General features: G+C 39.8%; 1 protein-coding gene across 1 annotated transcript; it reads left to right on the forward strand.

Annotated features, from left to right (window-relative positions):
* The first annotated feature begins 941 nt into the window (after positions 1 to 941).
* TBX22 (T-box transcription factor 22) lies at positions 942 to 18,682 on the forward strand. The gene is made up of 9 exons (XM_082377285.1): positions 942 to 6,139; positions 7,151 to 7,330; positions 7,946 to 8,129; positions 8,976 to 9,077; positions 10,453 to 10,627; positions 11,867 to 12,031; positions 12,412 to 12,476; positions 12,864 to 12,949; positions 14,906 to 18,682. The coding sequence occupies exons 2-9, from the start codon at positions 7,153 to 7,155 to the stop codon at positions 15,517 to 15,519; spliced, it is 1,569 nt and encodes a 522-aa protein (XP_082233411.1). The 5' UTR covers positions 942 to 6,139; positions 7,151 to 7,152; the 3' UTR covers positions 15,520 to 18,682.
* The last annotated feature ends 253 nt before the right edge of the window (positions 18,683 to 18,935 follow it).

The raw sequence follows: 18,935 nt of genomic DNA on the forward strand, positions 1-18,935 counted from the left end.
GATCATTGAGCCAGCTGACTTTTTGAGTTCATCTTGCACTCACTTGACTTTAATCCCTCACCCTCTGGAGGAGGCCTGAGACCCCAAAATGTGTGGCATTGACCACCCCCAGGGGAGAGGGGAAGGAGCAGCAGTGTGTGCCAAAAGACACTTTCTTTTATTCATTCCTGCTTTTTCTCACCAGAGCTTTAGTTAAGACACTGTGTTGTAAACCTACACACACACACACACACACACACACACACACACATAAACACACAACTCACATACCTGCTTTCAAGCTAGAGAATGTGACTACAGAAGGCATCTGAGTGAAAAGGATGTTAAGGAGGTTGCTGTAAGGTGGTACAGTTGCTTCTGTACAACACCCTCCTACTTATGGAGGCATTCTGGGGTTATTGATAGGGGAAGAATATAAGGGACAAAGACAGAAAGGGAGAGGGGAAAAGACGACTAAACAGAAAAAGGAGAGAGAAAAAGAGGAAGAGAAAAAGAGTTATAAAGACACAAACTGATTCACAGAGACTGAGAGAGACGGAAACATACACAAAGAAAAATTCAAGTGGCACAAGAAAGAGACACAGAGAGACACAAGGAAACTGAGACCCATTGAGTCTTCTATCAGTAGATGCCTCCATAACAGTTGTTTGACCTAGGCTGGCTTATTGTTTCAGGAGAAATTGATAAAATGCACTGAGACCTCTTTCAAACCAAGATGCTCAACTCAAGCCAGCTCTGGTGCCTTGGAAAGCCCAGACATTCTATCGTGGCAACAGTTTATCAAGACATCATCTAGAGGAAAAGTGAATGGAGAATCTGTGTTGGATAAACTCACTCTCACCTAAAAAAAAAACATTCAAAACTGACTTTTAAATTTTTTCAATGGCAAAATGAAATGAGGGGGAATGGAGGGTGGAACATCTGTAAAAAAAAAAAAGAAATCACTCTTGAAAATACTTCATATCACTCTCTACACGTATGTCCTCAGACATTCTTACTTGAAAATACAAACACACACAAAAACACATACATATAAAAAATGCTTATTGTGAAAATTTTCTTCCAGCCTTAAAAGCTTATTAAAACATTAAGAGACATTCTAGCTAATCCTTAGACAAAGGAAAAGAGAAGAGGATGTATGTGTGTGTCAGTGAAAATGACTGTAGAGTTTTAAGCTTGCCAAAATGGAAAGTAATGACTAGGTTTCTTTTTAAGGTAGAGTTTTAAAAATTCATCTCCTTGTAATAAAATAAATCAGACAAGGACCATAATCTGAGAATGGAAAACAATTGTGAAGTGATACCAAGTGCTTTGGTATTTATTAAAATGCTAGTACACTGAACCTCCTAATCCAATTGTTTTCCAAAGAGTTACTAGCATCATTGCCTTGAAAAAGTTCAATAATCACTTTCCATGAGAAATATGCACACACACAATTTAAACGACTCTGTATTCATCATCATAAAACACACAAAAATGTGTATTACAACTTTCTATCAACTTTTTTGGTGCTGTCAGGTGAGTCAAGTTTTAGACTGGAGGTACAAATTCTGAAGTTTGAGAAGTGGCAATTATTTAACTGGCTTCACTGAGATGATTTAGTCGGTCCCCTAACTGAGCAGTGACCAGAGTGAGTTGCCTCCAGGGTGTACATCATGGTCCTGTGGACCCAGTTTATTAAAGGCTGGCATTCATTTGTCAGTAGATGTAGCCATTGACTTTGCCCTTCCTTCACGCTCTCTTTCTCCCCCAGTATTAAAACGTTATGGATTCAGAAAGTGAGATCCTTGTTGTTTTCAGTGGTTCCTCTTTTGTATCTTTCCTTGTATATCTTTATTGCTTTATTATTAAGGCCTGCCATTTTACCCCTTGGAAGTATTGATCAGGGTGTCCTAACTCTAGAAATATTTATTTCATGCAGAAGCAGCCTTTGTCTAGTAATATTAACATAGGAACCCTGGGAAGGAAGATAGTGGGTGAAAGTAGCATAGATTGGCTTTAAGCATAGGCAGGGTAGGTGTTTGCCTACCTTTTGTGTTTTGATGGATTTAGGGAAAATCTTTCAGCCTAATACCAAATATTTCTCACTATCAATCAGTACTTCTGTAGATGTTAGATATTGATTTTTAAAATTATGTCATATAGTTGATCGTCTGAAATACTAGGACATTGCAACAAATATCTTTTGCTTTATTTTTACAGAAACCTGGTGTTTAAAAAACTACCAGGCAAAGCCTTCCCTTGATACACAAGGCAATTTCCTGCTTTTTAGCAATAAACTGAGCCAGAGTTCAAACGCAAGAAAATGCTCACATTGAGACACTACTGCAAGTGATACATTGTGATTAACACTCAAAACTTAAGAAAAAAACTCTTAACTTTTCTGTTTCTGAGCTGTGTCTTTTAGCTAGGAACATACAATAGATAAAAATATATATATCCTTTGAGTAAGAAAGGATAGGCAAATGCATTAATATCCTCCCCTCTGCTTTAATGACTGCAGAATGAAACAAATACCCATGGAGATGTGTCCAAGATCACACACAGACCTGGCTGTTTTCCAGCTGAAGTGCCTTGTATACTGGCCTTGCTGTGAGCTTCACTCTGCCCCTCTAAGGTAGGGGTGGTGTCTTTCCCAGCCCTGCAGGCTGAGCAGGTTATTGAACCAAACCCTTCAGCAGCATTCAGATTGTATTTAACCATTTGTCATACTATCTGAGATCATCAGATGCTTAAAGTTGCACCTGATTCCTAAAGATCTGTCCATGGACCAGCTGGATGTCAATCCCAGCTGCCTTTAATTGGATATGCAATGCCTACTCTGGCAATTACCAGATCACTATAGAGTAGGGCCACATCTGGGTTTATTATTTATTTTTATTTCATTCATCTTCTCTGCCCAAAATTAGTCAAGAAAAAAATTGTCCTCATATTTCTGAGGGCAAAGCTCCTAGATCCAACATTTTTTAAAAACCCACCAGCCATAAGTTATAAATTGAGTAGAAGAAAATGGGAAAAATAGTTGCATGCCTTTGATATAAAATTCAGTGAGAATGAGGAACATAATGAACCCAAAAGCAATGTTATAATCATTATCATAAGAAGGCCTTCATCATTTGATAGCAGACATCTGATGAACACATGACATGATTAAATTCAAAGGAATAAATTTTCCTTCAGCTAACTTTTTTTCAAGAATCAGCATTTAACTTCCCAATCGTCACCATGAGAACGCAATGAACACAGATAAGAATTTGTCTCCCTATTCTTTTTTCTTCCACTCTACCTAAGAACATGGATTAAAAAGTTTGGCATGCATAATTGAATTGCTAGATGCATTAAACTACTGAAATCTTGAAAGATTATATTGAAGTAAGCTTATTAGAAGTTGAAGGATTCAGTGTGAGAATTACTTTTAATATTAATTCGACCAGTTTTCTTAATTTTCTGGAGTGAGAACACAGCTATATGTTAGAGGCCTGTAATTAATAAATTTTATCTACTACTATAAGAAGGACATACACTTACATTGCATTGGTAAAATAGCAAAAATATCTTTCCAAGGATCAAGTTGATAAAATCAGATCGGAATATGTATTCTAACAGATGTATTTTCCATGGATCTTTGAAACTCAAATGCAATATTTTTGTTTAATTCACTAGCTTAATTTATTAACATGGTTCTCAAATTTAAGGAAGGTGATTACTTTAAAGACTTCTGAACTTTTGAATCTGCTTTAGGATTTAAACAAAAGTTGAGTGTGCCAGTGTTAGCATAAACTTCTGTTTCTAGTGTCTGGCCACAAAGGATTTATAATTGTATAGTTAACATAAAGATTAACACATTCTTGAAATTAACCTCCATCATCTCTTTAATGTTGAAAACAGCTGTGCTTACTATGTTCCAGGCATTATGCTAAATGGTTTGTGTATATTATTTCACTAACCCTCAGATATATACACTTACAGAAACATACCCTGTGATGAAGGTATTAAAAGTAAAAACAAAAGTTTAGAAGAAAGAGACTGAATGTTAAAAAAAAAAAAAAAAAGACTTGTGTAAGGTCTCTCAGATAGAAAGTAGCAAAGTCAGAATTTGAATCAGGTCAGTCTGAATCCAAAGTCTGTCTTCCTAAGTGCTATACTGCTTGAGCCTTATTCCTTTTTGTCAGTTATCATAGTCCTAGTAATTTGCGTAGAAAGTCAAATTTTCTTCCAGGTTTTATGAGTCTGGGATAGTGTGTAGCATGCAATTTCCCAATTCACAGAACCAGTAGTATTGAAGAAGGAGGAGGAAGAAAGAAGAACTAGAAAAAAAAGTTGATTTTCCAAATTTTTATCAAGATGAGTCTATTTGTCAGGATTCTTTTGCTTGCAAGTGATGAAAGCCCAGCTGAAACTCATTTAAGCAAAGATGATTTATTTATGTAAGCAACTTAGCTAGTTCAGGCAAAGTGGAATTCGGGTACTCAAATGATGTTGTGAGGAAACTGCCTCTCTGCATTTCTTGACGTTGGTAGGCTTTTTCCCAAGAAATGGCAAAAATGATCATAAGCAAATTATTTCAGACTCACATTCTACAAGCTTGGAAGTATGCCAAAATATCTTAACCATGGGGAATGAGGATCAAGGGAGAGTAGGAAGAATAACAATTCGAGGAAATGATCTCTATCATGAAGTTGCTTGTACTTTTGCCAAAGTGTGGCACTAGGTATCAACCAGTCTCAAAACATTTTATTTTATTTTATTTATACTTAATATAGGTATATATTTGAAATATTTATATATTTCATTTAATGTGTTTCACTCCTTCTTTTGTAAATTAAAAGTGACAGTTGGAATCCCTTCATATGAGTTTGACATCATCCCTTTGATTAGTAAGTACTGCGGAACACAGGGGATTTTTTTTCCTCCAGTCAGATTTAGTTTCTTTTATACATACGTTTTTCTTCAAGTAACCCATATTTCCTATATAGAAAACTAGAGAGGCCATGAATCTTTGCCCTTGACCTGCCATAAATATCTGAGAAATGTAATGCTTTCAGATACATTAGCTTAAATCTGAACATCTACTTTGTTGCACATACAGTTCATTAGAAGCAATATTTTCAGGGCCAACCTTGTTTTGTGCATGTGTTAATTCACATACCTATTTATAGTGGTTAATAAAATATTAGAATTTTTATTAGAGAATTAAAAATCGCTTTCTATCTCCTTAAAGCAAGTTCGGATTTCATATTCAATAAGAGCTTTTATAAACCATATATCCCTTAAGGCACATCTATATCCTCTGTATCTCCATAGATTTTGAATATATTTAATTTGTATTAACCACAAATTTATTTTTCTTTCAAGAGATAAATTCCCTTCATGTTCCTAGTTATAACATTTTTTGGTAATTCAAAATCAACATTTTACTGTAAGGATTTTCCAATTGTCAACCAAAAAAACTTTATTTTCTTTCTAATGTGGGCATCTGTGGGTCCCAGAGCCTCTCTCTCTGCATGTTCCATGTGGGCTGAAGAATCTCTTATAAAGGTTTATGGGTGTTTCTGGCTGAAATAAAAAGAATGTTCAAAAGAGTCTTTCAGCTGTGGAAAATGAACTTCTATCATAAATGTACATCCCTCATGCCCCCAGTACCTGACAGCCCAGTGCTTTGGCAGCTGAACAGATCACAAAGCTGGTTCTGAGGCTTGCAATCACTTTACTCTCAGATAAAAGTTAACAGGAATTAACTACAGCTTAGTTCAGTACACATGAGAGAGCTGAGCTCTCTGAAAAGGTGAAAATGTCAATAATTCGGATGCAGTTTGCAAGAGAGCCCAGGGGTGCCTGATTTCTTATTGCTGATGAAAAGCGCATGACCAAATCCTAAGCACACAGGCAGGCATCTCACATCTGCATGCATAAACATGCTCCTTGGAAGTGGTAGGCAAGTCTCTTCTTGACATAAAGAAGGTGTCTTTATCCATTTTAAGGAAAAGTAAAACTTAGCCCAGGAAGATATTTCAGGATACACTGGAATCAATTATTTGAGCACAACATTTTGAGGTGTCACATCCTTGGGAGCACAATTCCGATTGGTGCTCTGCTGGTGGCCCTGGAGTTCTTGGGCTGTATTTGCTGATTAAGTCATGTGAGTAAGAAGAGGCTGTGTGGGGGAATATTGGGCTCCAGTAGAGGCAGGGATTGAAGGTCCAGGTTTGCTCTTTATCATTGAAAGTGGTTATCTGGGAGCCTCCTGCCTGCACTGGCTCTTACTTCCCCACCTGGATAGGGAGGTCAGAGTAGCACAGGGTCCACTTAGTCTGAGACCCAGACTGTAGAACAAACAGGCCCAGAAAGTTTGTGCTGCTCTTTGTTTCCCCAGCGTACTCACTTAAGAGCAAAAGACCCCTATACACCTCTCTGGATTTGGTTAAATAATATTTTCACTTTTGTTGGAAAAGTGGCCCCCCCACCGTGGGCAATTACTTCGCATGTCTTTTAGTTTCACAATTTAATGCAAAACAGTAAGTTTGTGTATCCCTCCTCCCCACTAGACTATCCTGAGCCCCTTTCCAGTCAACCTCCAACCCCTTTCTATCCTCCCACTCCCACCGCCCCCTCCCTGTCAGTCTCTGAAGTGTCACGGTGTTTTTTTATGCTTCCAACAGTTTCCAAAACAAACAGTGGAGGCTACGACCAGCCGGGTATTCACTCAGTCCGATGCAACAGTATCTCCCAATCCGAGCGACCTGAGCCGCCATTAGGGGCAGGTCCGCTCCCTAAAAGGGCCGCGCTTGCCAGTCTCTGAGCTCTGCCAGGTCCGGGAATCTGGGACTTGAGGACTGATGTTCCGCACATGTCCACTGGGAGGGAGAAGAGCGAAAAGGGAAAGGGGACTAGACTCCAGAGGACTCTGGCTCCAGTTTAATCTCCTTTCATTCTGTCTATTCAAAGAAAATCTATATGTATATATAAAAATTATATACACACACATTTTCCCCCCTGAATATAGATTTAGAAATTGTTTTCTGAGTTTTCAGTTCTTTCTGATTTTCCCGCTTTCCCTCCTTTGCCTGTCCTCTGCGCCCTCCCACCCTCTCCCTCCCTAACCCAGCTCAGGTTGAAACTTTGCAGAGTACGTTCTCTTCACCCTCTCCAGGGATGGCTCTGAGCTCTCGGGCGCACGCCTTCTCGGTGGAAGCCTTGGTGGGGAGACCCAGCAAAAGAAAACTGCGAGACACAAGAGAGGAGGCGCAACTTGAGCTGCTTGAGAAAGAGGGTGGAGAGGCGGAGGAGGAGAGAAGGAGCAGCGCCGCAGGAAGGAAGAGCGAGCAGCCTGGTGAGTACCCCTACCGCGGCCCAAACCCCAGCGCCGGCTACCATGGCTTGCTGGATCGGAAAGTCTCAGACTGGCGCCGCGTCGCTGCAGGAGGGCGGCTAGCCCTATCAAAGGATGTCTTGGCCCAGCGATGGCCGCGTTCGGGGCGGCGGGGATACCTCAGCCATCTGGCTGTAGGGGGAAGTTTCAGAGCCTCCAAGTTCAGCCCATAGTGTTGTGGTTCATTTGCGGTGAAGGGGAGGGTCCCCACAGATTTATGAAGCGAGACTCTCCAACCTCCCGGAAGCCCTGAGAGCCAGAGGGTGGCTGTTTCTCGGGGTAGGAAGCAGGACATGGACCCAGGTCCCGAGGGGATTCAGCATCAGGGACCAAAAGTCTCCGAGAGAGATGAGGATGGGCAACTTTGAAGAAGGGTCATGCATTTCACAGGGCGCTACCTGGGCCCCTTTCTCTCCGTCAGGGGGCCAGAGTGGGTGTTGTGGGGAATTTGGAGATCAGTCGCCAAGGTTCCCGGGGAAGAGACAAGGCCGGTCTGTTCTGAGACAGGCGTCAGCGAGAAGGGGGCGCGGGAACTGCGAAGCTCTCTCAAACTCTCAGCGTCTCTGTGTCCAGCAGAAAAGCGACCCAAGACAGAGCCCTTAGCAACTACTTTCTCAGGCTGTGGAGGAGGCAGCGGCGGCTGCAACAGCTTCGGGAGTCTGGAAGAAAAAGATGCTATCCAAGTGGAGCTTCAAGGATCCGAGCTGTGGAAGAGATTTCATGACATTGGAACTGAGATGATCATTACCAAGGCGGGCAGGTTCGGCTTTGCCCAAGCTGTTCAAGGGCCGCACACAGTAGGCACTTAATGTTCTGCTCTCATAAGATGGGTGCCTCCAGTTTTATGCTTTGGTACCCTTCTCCCCATATCCCCACCCCAGACAGGTATTGGAAGCCAGTGCCTCTCAATCGACCAGACTAGGCCTTGCCTGGCCCATGTTAGTGGCTCGGCCTTTCTTTCCTGTACACCCTGATTCCAAGAACTCATTCTTGCAGCTCCTGCCTGTGTAGTATATGACAAAAATTAGACCTCCCAAGGCAGGTGCCAGATGCCACCCCCACATCTTAAGCTATGCCCAGGCCTTTCTGTTAATGCCTCACAGTTATCAGTGGACAATATCCCATCTAGCAGGCTCCCAGCCCACTGTCCTGAGCCCAGGTCAATTTGAGGTGGGGCTTTCCCTCTTCCACCTTTTCCTGTGCGGCAACTTCTTCACATCAGCTGGGTAATTTTTGTGTGTGTGAATCTTCCTAATTTCAGTCTTTCCCAAATCTGCCTCACAGAAAGTACCGCTGAAAACTCAGGGGAGGGGCACAGCTGTTTCTTTCCTACTTTTTCTTCTATAGCTTTTTATTATGGTGGTGATAGGAAGTGGGGTGGACAAAGCCTTGTGGTAAGGATATTCTGATCCACTCAAAAATCCTGAGTTTGTTCAATCAAACATGTAACCAACAATCTTTCCTCATGTAGCAAATCTCATTCACTGAACCTGTCTAGAATAAGAAGAGTATTGTTTATTCCTTTACTTTTTGTTTGTCCCCAACCCCACCTGGCTCCAAACGTTTCTAATAGCGCCCAGGTCAGTCGCTATTTTCTCTCCCACAGGAGGATGTTCCCCTCTGTTCGGGTCAAGGTAAAAGGACTGGACCCAGGGAAACAGTACTATGTGGCCATCGATGTGGTGCCGGTGGATTCCAAACGCTATAGGTAACCAGGCCCAAAGGAGGGTACCACAGGCTGGGAATGGGGATTCATATCCATGGAACCTGAGAGTGCTGTTTTGAAAACTCTACCATGGTAGGGGGAATTGCTCTCCTGTGGGCTTTGAGAGTTGAATTTTCTCCCTCAAACTGGAGTTCAGGGAGTTCAGACTGAGAGAAAAGCAGGCTTGTTCTTCTTTCCTCTCACTCCTGGATCACAGGTTCCAGCTGGTGCTTCAGTGTACCCCAAACCTCTTGCCTACCCACTGCTCTAGCCTTGGCTCTGCAAACTGCAGAGGGTTTTGGCTCAGGCATCTGGGAGGGAAGTTGTTTAAAGGAATTTGGGGAGAAATGCCTGGGCTTCTGGGGCCCTACCGGGCTCTGGGATGTGCTACTTTAGCAGCAGGGTCCTTGAGCGATGCCCTGATTTGCCATCCAAAGCTAGTCTAGCAGTTATCTCGCCTAAGTCTATTTTCCTTCCTTCCTTAGCCTCTACCCTGAAGCAGAGGCCAGGTCCTGGAGAATACAAGTAACCTTTCTCTTGATGTAAACTCTCTACTTAAAGCAGGCTAAAAGTGGCCGAACTGATCTAAAGCCAAGAGGCCCTTCTTTGCTGGCAGCCCAGAAGCTCGGGTCGGCCAGCGCTTTAGCTCAGGGGTATGGGGGTTGGGCGGCAGCCGCCAGCACTCGGCCTGTGAGCGTTCGACTGAAGTGGGTGTCTAGCCTTTCTAGGAAACAGCCTGCAACGCACCCAATGCTGGGAGTGAGGGGCAAAAAGAAGGCTGGGCTCAAGAGCCTGCTGGGGCCGTAGCCCAGAAATAGCAGAACAAGCTGCTTATCACGTTTGAGCTGGCTTGGGAATTCGGCGCATAATTTAGCGGTTGAGATTGAAGACAATGCGAAAATCAGCCCCGAGGCCACAGCGGGCAGAGTTCCTTGAGGGTATTCTGATGTAAAACATTGTGGACAAAGGGGCTTCCAAGACTACTGGTCTGGTGGCGGTGGGCTGCACAGACACTTTCCCTCACCCTTCTGCTTCTCCCCTGACGCTTGTAGGACAGGAGGATTTTTCGGGCGTCTCTGCTCGGTAAAACGGGTTAGATGAATTTTTGTTGCGGTTTCTGTGAGGAAATACAAACCAGACTCTGAAATCCCATGACATTATACTTGCCCTGGCACTTCACTACATTTTAATGACGTATGCTTATTTACAGTTTGCTTTCTGTCCCTGAACGCTGTTTGGAAATGAAGTTGTATCTTTTACTAGTTGCCTTTGAGATTAGCAGGCAAACCTTGGCCGAGGCCTTTAGGACCGGATCGTGGTAGCCCCTGCTCCTGGCTTTGGTCTGCTGCGCCTAAAGCCACACTCCGCGCATTTTCAGGTACGTGTATCACAGCTCGCAGTGGATGGTAGCCGGGAATACAGACCACTCATGCATCACTCCCAGGTTCTATGTTCACCCGGACTCGCCTTGTTCGGGAGAGACATGGATGCGTCAGATCATCAGCTTCGATCGTGTGAAACTCACCAACAACGAGATGGACGACAAAGGCCATGTAAGTGTGTGCAATCCTTTGTCCCGAGGAGAGGAGGGGGATGCCAAGGTGTCAGCCGGAGGGTAACCCTGGAGAAGCCAAGGAGGTGTCTCCCAGATGTGCTAGTTGTAGTCTTTAGGAACTGTCCAAGTTCTAGGCCTGTGGCCAAAGTAGCTCTTGTGACTTTTACTTGGCATCTGAGAGTGCTGGGGGTTGGGGATGGTGAGTGAAAGGAGTTTGAGGACAAAAGGAGACTTTTTTTTTTTTTTTTAAAGCAGGAGCCCTTTTTTTTTTTAATCTCCTTTTAAATTTTTATTTATTTATTTATGGCTGAGTTGGGTCTTCGTTTCTGTGTGAGGGCCCTCTCTGGTTGCGGCAAGTGGGGGCCACTCTTCATCGCGGTGCGCGGGCCCGTCACTATCGCGGCCTCTCTTGTTGCGGAGCACAGGCTCCAGACGCGCAGGCTCAGTAGTTGTGGCTCACGGGCCCAGCCGCTCCGCGGCATGTGGGATCCTCCCAAACCAGGGCTCGAACCCGTGTCCCCTGCACTGGCAGGCGGACTCTCAACCACTGCGCCACCAGGGAAACCCCAAAGGAGACTTTTTAAAGCCAGGATGCCTGGTCTGGGACAGTGAAAGGGAATGCTTCCCTGAGCTCTCTGGCACTTCAGCCTCCCTGGCAATCACTGTGGGCTCTGATTGCCTTCCCCTGATGGGCACCTTCTGTGTGACATGGTATGGTGGAAATCTTCTCCGCAACCCGCCCCCATGGAAGGCCTTTTCAAGTCACGTAGATCTTGAACCTTCTTCCCAGGTGCACCTCGACTCTGCCCTGCCTGGCCTGGCCCTGTGCCAGCCACAAAAGGAAGAAGGATGCTCCTGGGCTTAGGAGGTGGGGGATGTCAAATGGTTTCCCATCAGTTACCTAAGCCCAGAGAACTTATGGCAGGCAGTCAGATCCCAATAACACTTGGGAACATCACATGGTCACCCACATTTGAAAGCAGGAAAGGACCCCAACTGGAAATGGAATCACTGCTTCTTGGTGTGCTGAGATGCCCTGTTCTTGAAACCCCTTATGCCTGAAGGCCTCTGTCCAGGGCCAAATGGCAAAGAAAAGTCCTTGTGTGTGGCTAGCCTAGGCTTTCTGGTTTAGCTTCACTTTTATGTGGGAAGGTTGGGGGTGCTGATGAGAGGGAGCCAGTGTGGGGGAGGGTAAGCCAATTACTAGGCAGCATTTGACCATTGATTTCTCCTCCAGATCATTCTGCAGTCCATGCACAAGTACAAGCCCCGTGTGCACGTGATGAAGCAGGACAGCAGGGTCGACATGTCCCGGATTCAGTCCCTGCCTGCTGAAGGGGTTAAAACATTCTCCTTTAAAGAAACTGAGTTCACCACGGTGACAGCTTACCAAAACCAGCAGGTAAAGCCAACTAAGTCCCAGGCAAGCAGGGATGGCTCCAGAGAAACTTTAGGGAAAGAGTGAAGCTGTACTATATGGATTGAATTTTCCACAATTAAAAAGAAATTCATAGCCTTATTGCATTGTCATCAAGGCAAGTTTGATTATGAATTGTGTGGATCTTGTGTTAGAAAGGATAGAAAGGAGAGTAGAACAAAGAGTGTCAGGAGAGAAAGGAGATAAAACATTCCAAATTTGACTTAGCAATATGCTTACGTTTATTTAACATGCCATATTACATGTTGAAAACTTGTGTGGCTGTTGTAATCATTAAAAGCAACAGTGGCAGTGTTTTTACTGAGGGCACTGACTTTATCTTTCTTTCTCTTTTGAATCCATAGATTACCAAACTGAAAATAGACAGGAATCCTTTTGCTAAAGGATTTAGAGATCCCGGAAGAAACAGGTAAACGATATAACAGTCACATCTAATATTTATATAGCCCTTTTCACATGTATAACAGCTAAGGAAACTGTGGCTCAGAGACTGAGTCCCTAAATTTTGTAAGTAATAAATAGGTAGTAAGAAAGAAACCTGGACGTTTTGTCTTCAAAATCTTGCCTCCTCCCACTCCCTCCCCAACCCACTTTTAAGATATTGCTTATTCTAGATTCTTAGGTTTTTATTCAGGGAACAATCACTGGGAATTTTATTCAGAAGTCTATCTATAAAAGAAAAACATTTCAGATATTCACCCCTAAAAACTATAACAAAATAACTCAAAAGCTTACACAAATTATTATTTTCAGGAATTGCATTCTGGACTTGCTAAAGTTTGAATCTCTTTTTCAGAGGTGTATTGGATGGGGTTTTAGAGACCTACCCATGGAGGCCTTCTCTCACTTTGGATTTTAAAACTTTTGGTGCAGACACACAAAGTAAGAAAAGTTTTATTAATTTTTATTTTTAAATGTTAATGAAATAACAACAGCCAGAACCTCTGTACAAATACTACACAAGTGGATAAGTACATGCCAGAAAATGTGTGTTTAAAATCAAGTGGGTGTATATTTATCCTGATGAGGAGGTAAGAAGCAAAAAGGGAGGGTAACTGTCAAGAAGGAAAAGAGCATAAACGTGGTAATGGTGGATTTACTGACTTGTGTCTTCTTGGGTTATCATACATCCTGAGAGCTATAGAAATCACTTGGATTCTTCAGCATCTCACTATCTCATATTCTTTAGGATCTGCCTGTGGTGCACTAGTGGTCTTATTTGCAAACATGTTAGATATTGAAATAAATATTTTATGAGAAACTTTCAGCACATGATAAAAATGACTCCCATTAAATTTCATCATCACTTGACTCTAATTTTCCTTTTGTTGTGACTAGGGAAAATAAATGTTGAAAACAATACTAAGCCATGGCAATTAGTTTAATTGCCGTAAGCATTTAAAATATTTGCAAGGTATTTGTTCTCAGGTAGTACATTACATGACTAAATAATAATTTGACAATGCAGGCTTTCTGGTGGAAGAATGCATACCTTCATTTACTCTGATATTTAAGGATAAATAGAAGATCTTTATTCGTGAGCAATATGGAATCATTTTACCCTTTTGTCTTTACTCCATTAAAGTTGTTTGTCTTTAAACATTAATTGAAGGTTACCATCACATTATAGTTAGCTTGAATTTTACATGATACCATAACAACTAATTGAAATGTGAAGAGATCAAGTCTAATCATTTAGTGAAATATTTCACTCAGTTGACTGTATTAATTTGGTTTAGAGAGTTGCATAGAAAAATATGAACACTTATTTGATAGTATCACTTTAATAGAATCTAGGCAGCATGCTTTTAAAATATCCGAGTCAACACATGGTGCACTAATTTAAAAATAACGCTAACCATGATCATTAATTGATAATTTAAAATACACAGTTTTCTTAATTATTTAAAATGTCGAGAATGCTCTCAAATTGCAAAGAAAAGGGGTACCAGTTTTTTAAAATAACTTTTGGATGTTTAATTATAGAATATATTTGCCACGCTGTAGATAAAGGATTAGGCTATGTCTGTATATAAAAATAGTTAAGAAAAACAGTAGCACCTGAAAAAAAAACCCCACAAAATTTGATCAAGTTCAGTCAATAACCAGATTTTTAAAAATTTAAATACTTACAAATATAAGGTGTAAAGTCTAGATTTTCCTGGACCTTATATCTATCCCTAATTTTAGTAGATGCTAGGCAACCATAAAAGATCACCTGGCAACATTGATATGAACACTTTCATTTTCATCTTGGTATTTTTACCTGCAAAACTGTCTTTTACTCTTGATATAGTACACTGTGGAACTTTCCCCATCTATGATTTTCATATAAGAAAAAACCTAATATATTTAAATGTTATTTTAATTTATAAAGATTACTTTCATATGCACTGATTTTTTAATCAGACTGAAGCTTTCTATAAAATCTCAGAAAAACCAATTTGTTCAATTTAATCAAGTGCTTATTTTAGTAATTTTTTATGGTTAAAAAAACCAGCTTTTACTTGTAAGATATAATTGGCTCTGGATCATATTTAATTGGGCTTCTTTTGTAATTCGCTGAATAAATGTTGTTCAAGTGCCTAGTATAGTTCTAAAGCATAGTGAATGCTCAGTGCATGATACATAATAATAATGCCAAAAGTAATAGTGGTAGTAGTAGAGATACCATATTCAATTTTGGTCAGAGGAATGTTCTTTTCCAAAGAACTTAAAATAACTGTGAACTTGCAAGGACAGCTAATCTAAGAATGAAGTTGGGATAGTTATCGACATGATTACTGATTCAGTAGGAACATTTAGTTCATTGTTCATTGACTGAATTGTCATTCACAGGTGGAAGCAATGGCTCATCTCCAGCGACCTCTAGTGGAGGGGCTCCCTCTCCTTTGAACTCTTTGCTTTCTCCACCTTGCTCCCCTCCAACATTTCACATACCTACAAGCTCCCTTGGAATGCCCTGTCCAGAGGTGTACCTACACAATATCAACCTGCCCCTTTGCTACAAGATTTGCCCAACTAATTTTTGGCGACAGCAGCCTCTTGTCTTGCCTGCTCCTGAAAGGCTAGCAAGCAGCAGCAGTTCTCAGTCTTTAGCCCCACTCATGATGGAAATTCCCATTTTATCTTCCTTGGGGGCCACCAATTCAAAATACGTTTCATCTGAAGACTTCAATGGAAAGTGTCAACAAGCATCTAATTCTTCCAATCAAATGTTGTATGGATTACAGGCACCTGGAAATATTTTATCACCCAACCCCATTGCCCGGGAAGCAATTGGTTGCTCTTTCCATCCTTCCTATGGCTTTTATAGGTACAACTTCTCCATGCCATCTAGACTGGTAAATGCTACCAACCATCTCAAAGTGAATGACAACAGTCAAGTTTCTTTAATAGAAGGCAAATGCAATCATGCTCGTTGGTATCCAAAAATTAACCATTGCCTTTAATGGAATAGTCAAGTTCCTAAAACAATTACATGTAAGCATATATTTTCTTTATTTGTAGCCAAAAAAAGTCAAGAGCTAATGGGCTTAAAAAGCTTCATTATCAGAGGGTATTCCTCTGTTCTGCATTTAAAGTGCCTTATGATATGTTCGTAAGAAGGCTGATTACAGTAGCCTTAGGCCTCAAAATAAGATACTCAATAAATATTGTTTGATGAGGTAGATTACCAGAGAAAAGTGACTTCAGGTGACGAAATCTCTAATTATAGTGCAGCCTGTTTATCACATCAACTGCCTCTTGCATATTGACAGTGACCAAAGGAAGGTGGATTTAATTCCTGTGAAGGTAGTGAAACAATTACAGTTTTTATCTATGAATATTGGCTTCATTGTAATTATCTATCTAGTAACTGTAGAAAAAATTTCATTGTTCATTTGCTTTATACTTTTATACTCTACTGTTGAAGGAACTACTAATCTCAATTTTAAGGTACAAATAAAGACATAAACATTCTAATATTAATATTTGCAGCATGAGGACCATTTAATCCTGAAGGAACACAAAGATTAAATGAGAAGCAAAATATTCTAAATAAATTTGATCTTTTATTCTCTTTTATTTTTTGGGTAATTCTCAGATGATGCTTGTTTACTTAGTCCTTAACAAACCCAGTATTTTATATACACAGTTTACAAAAACAAATTGTTGTAGCTCTCCAAAAAGACTGAGAAGTTATGATTTGAAGGGAGAGAATATATTTGAATCCATAAATATGAAAACATCATTACAATGGTACAATTTAATTTCAGTCCTCTGCGTCAATCATGGTAAATTGGACAAAAGTAGTGTAACATAAATGAGACTTTATTTTAGGCTATGAAGTTGAAAAGTTTCCTTTCACCTGGTCCTAAATTTTCTGAAAAGACTTGTTAAGTATAACCTATATATAACCTCTGTATCCTTAAGATGAACTGAATTTTAATTTTTCATGCTACTAGCTCTACAATTTATTAAGCCAGGGCCCTTCATATCACAATGGTATGACTTAACAAACTAAACACACTGATAAACTGCTTTTTAAAAGTTTTCCAACACATATTAGGGAGAGCATGTCATTATTATTTATTTGCTCAAAATGTTTTTTCCTCTCAAATGTACCTTATAAATATACCTTCTTATATATGTATTAAAATGATATGCCCCTTCACTTCTGGGCTTAGGCATAGAACGGCACATAGTTACATTCAAACTGAGTATTCTAGTCAAGATGAAATATTATTTATGGCCCAGACTAATTAGGTACCTGCTATAAAAATCTTTGAGGCAGAAAGCCTGTACTACCCAAATTTATCAAATCAAGGATTAAAGTAGAAAGTACACTTTATTTCTGTCTACTCCAAAACAGGAAAGCTGTAGGCTAACTTTTACCACTAAAATAAATTATGACTTTTTAAAGCAGAAACTCCCACATCAGATTATAGTGAAACTTATTCTGATGGCAGATACTTAGCAACTAACAACATAAAGTGTTTGATTGCAAAATCCAGAAAATCTCTGGGTTACTTTTTAATGATTATTTAAGGGACGGCATTAATTTTGTAGCTGCTCAAGTACATATACCCCATACTTTATATTTCAGATAATTTTTCTATATGTAACCCATATAAAATTGATAATACAGAACTATATGTGTAAAGGTGATTTATATTAAGGGGCAAAAACTTAAAGGCTAGAATCTAGACATCTATTTTAAGCTGTTTTTAAATAATGTTCATAAATTGTCATTTCATACTTTTAATTGAAAAAGAAGAAGTAACCAAGGGAAAATCTTTATAGAAAATTAGACTTGGAAGAGACCTTAAGAAGTTCAATAAGCAGTCCCCTATTTTCTGAGCAAGTTACTCATCTGCAGGAAACAGATGAGTAACTTGCTAACAGCTCTAATTCATGCACAATTTGTATTTAGTGCCCTTACTATTTTATATTAAATAAATTATTACTACCCAATAGGATGGTGCAAAACTTGAGTAACTTGGTAAATTGAGGCTATGATTATGGAATAAAAAACAAAATGCTATGGAATTATATTAATTTCAATTGTGTCAACTAAATATTAGGTTTGCTTTAAAAACCTACAAAAATCTAAAGCCACTCTAGTTAGATAAGGTATGAAATAGTTAGCAAATGAAAGTGGCCAAATGATACTTAGTAGACTCCCAAGTCTAATAATTAAAACTGGTATTTCCATTTGGTTTGACCATATATATATACATCCACCCTTTCATCCCATTCAAAAGAAATCATTTTAATTCAGTTATCTAGATTTATAAAATCTGATTCTTAACCTGACCTAGTTATATGACTTACCCCAAATAAATCTAGAGAAAATAAACTTTTCATCAACTCTGTAAAATTTGTACATTGAGTCTGGAAATAAGTGAATGTTGCCTTATCTTTGCACAACCTCCAGTCAAGCTGAGACCTATAGTCAAATTCCCATGTCAGAAAGGTTCTACTTTGTGGAACAGTCAAGATGAAATCAAGGGCTTGAATTCAAGTTTGAGCCTGTTTGCAGAACATATGTCTAAGTGGATAAATCCTCTATTCATTACGTTTTACTCACCAAAATATAACTTTAGGTAACAAACTTAGAACATCAAAACTGTTATTTGTTTCATTAAACAGAGGGGTTATGCCCTCTGGACATTACATTTCAAATTCTAATACATAATTCTAGATTACATAATATTAGAGTCTTCAAACATTAATATCATTGCTCCTATTCACTGTATTACAAAAATAAAGAGTTATATTTTCTTCAAGCTATGAAGGTAGATATTCATGATATTTCACTGCTATTAGGCCTGGGTTATACATACAGTCTAGGAGTAGACATGACTTCATTCTTCTTTTGTGAGGTTTAAGTATGTCTATGGCACAAAAAGAAATGAACAATTAGAATCAGCAAGGGATGAATCAGTGAAGCAGTCTTTGAATGATCAGAGTTCTATGTGATGACAACTTGAAAAAGTGCCAACAATGAATAAAGACAAGCATCTTTATTGGACATTATGGAAGATTTCCCTTTCAATATCCTAATCATTTATAGTATGCACATTGGGGAAAATCACGGTGCACATAAATCTGGTAACATGTATCTTTTAACAGTTACTGATGAATGCTAAGCCAAAGCATAATTGAAATAAAAGTTTTGTACAAATATGTAAAATATATTTTACAAAAATATACAAATATTCTAATGACAAATCTAGATGCTTTGAGACAATAGTGCTATATGTCCATGTATATAGTAGGGTAATACACAGTTGTTATCCCTTTATTAAACCTCAATAACAAAAACCTTCCTTATTTGAATATGCAATTTGATAAATTCCAGATGTCACACTATAATTTATAT

This window comes from Balaenoptera borealis (genome assembly GCF_965194805.1).
Source record: "Balaenoptera borealis genome assembly, chromosome: X".
Taxonomy (NCBI): Eukaryota; Metazoa; Chordata; class Mammalia; order Artiodactyla; family Balaenopteridae; genus Balaenoptera; species Balaenoptera borealis.

Excerpts from the sequence above, each read along its gene's own strand:
- TBX22 (XM_082377285.1), top strand. The coding sequence starts at position 7,153 with ATGGCTCTGAGCTCTCGGGCGCACGCCTTCTCGGTGGAAGCCTTGGTG. Across the intron at positions 7,331-7,945 it reads AAGGAAGAGCGAGCAGCCTG|AAAAGCGACCCAAGACAGAG; the intron begins GTGAGTACCCCT and ends TGTGTCCAGCAG. Across the intron at positions 8,130-8,975 it reads ATCATTACCAAGGCGGGCAG|GAGGATGTTCCCCTCTGTTC; the intron begins GTTCGGCTTTGC and ends TCTCTCCCACAG.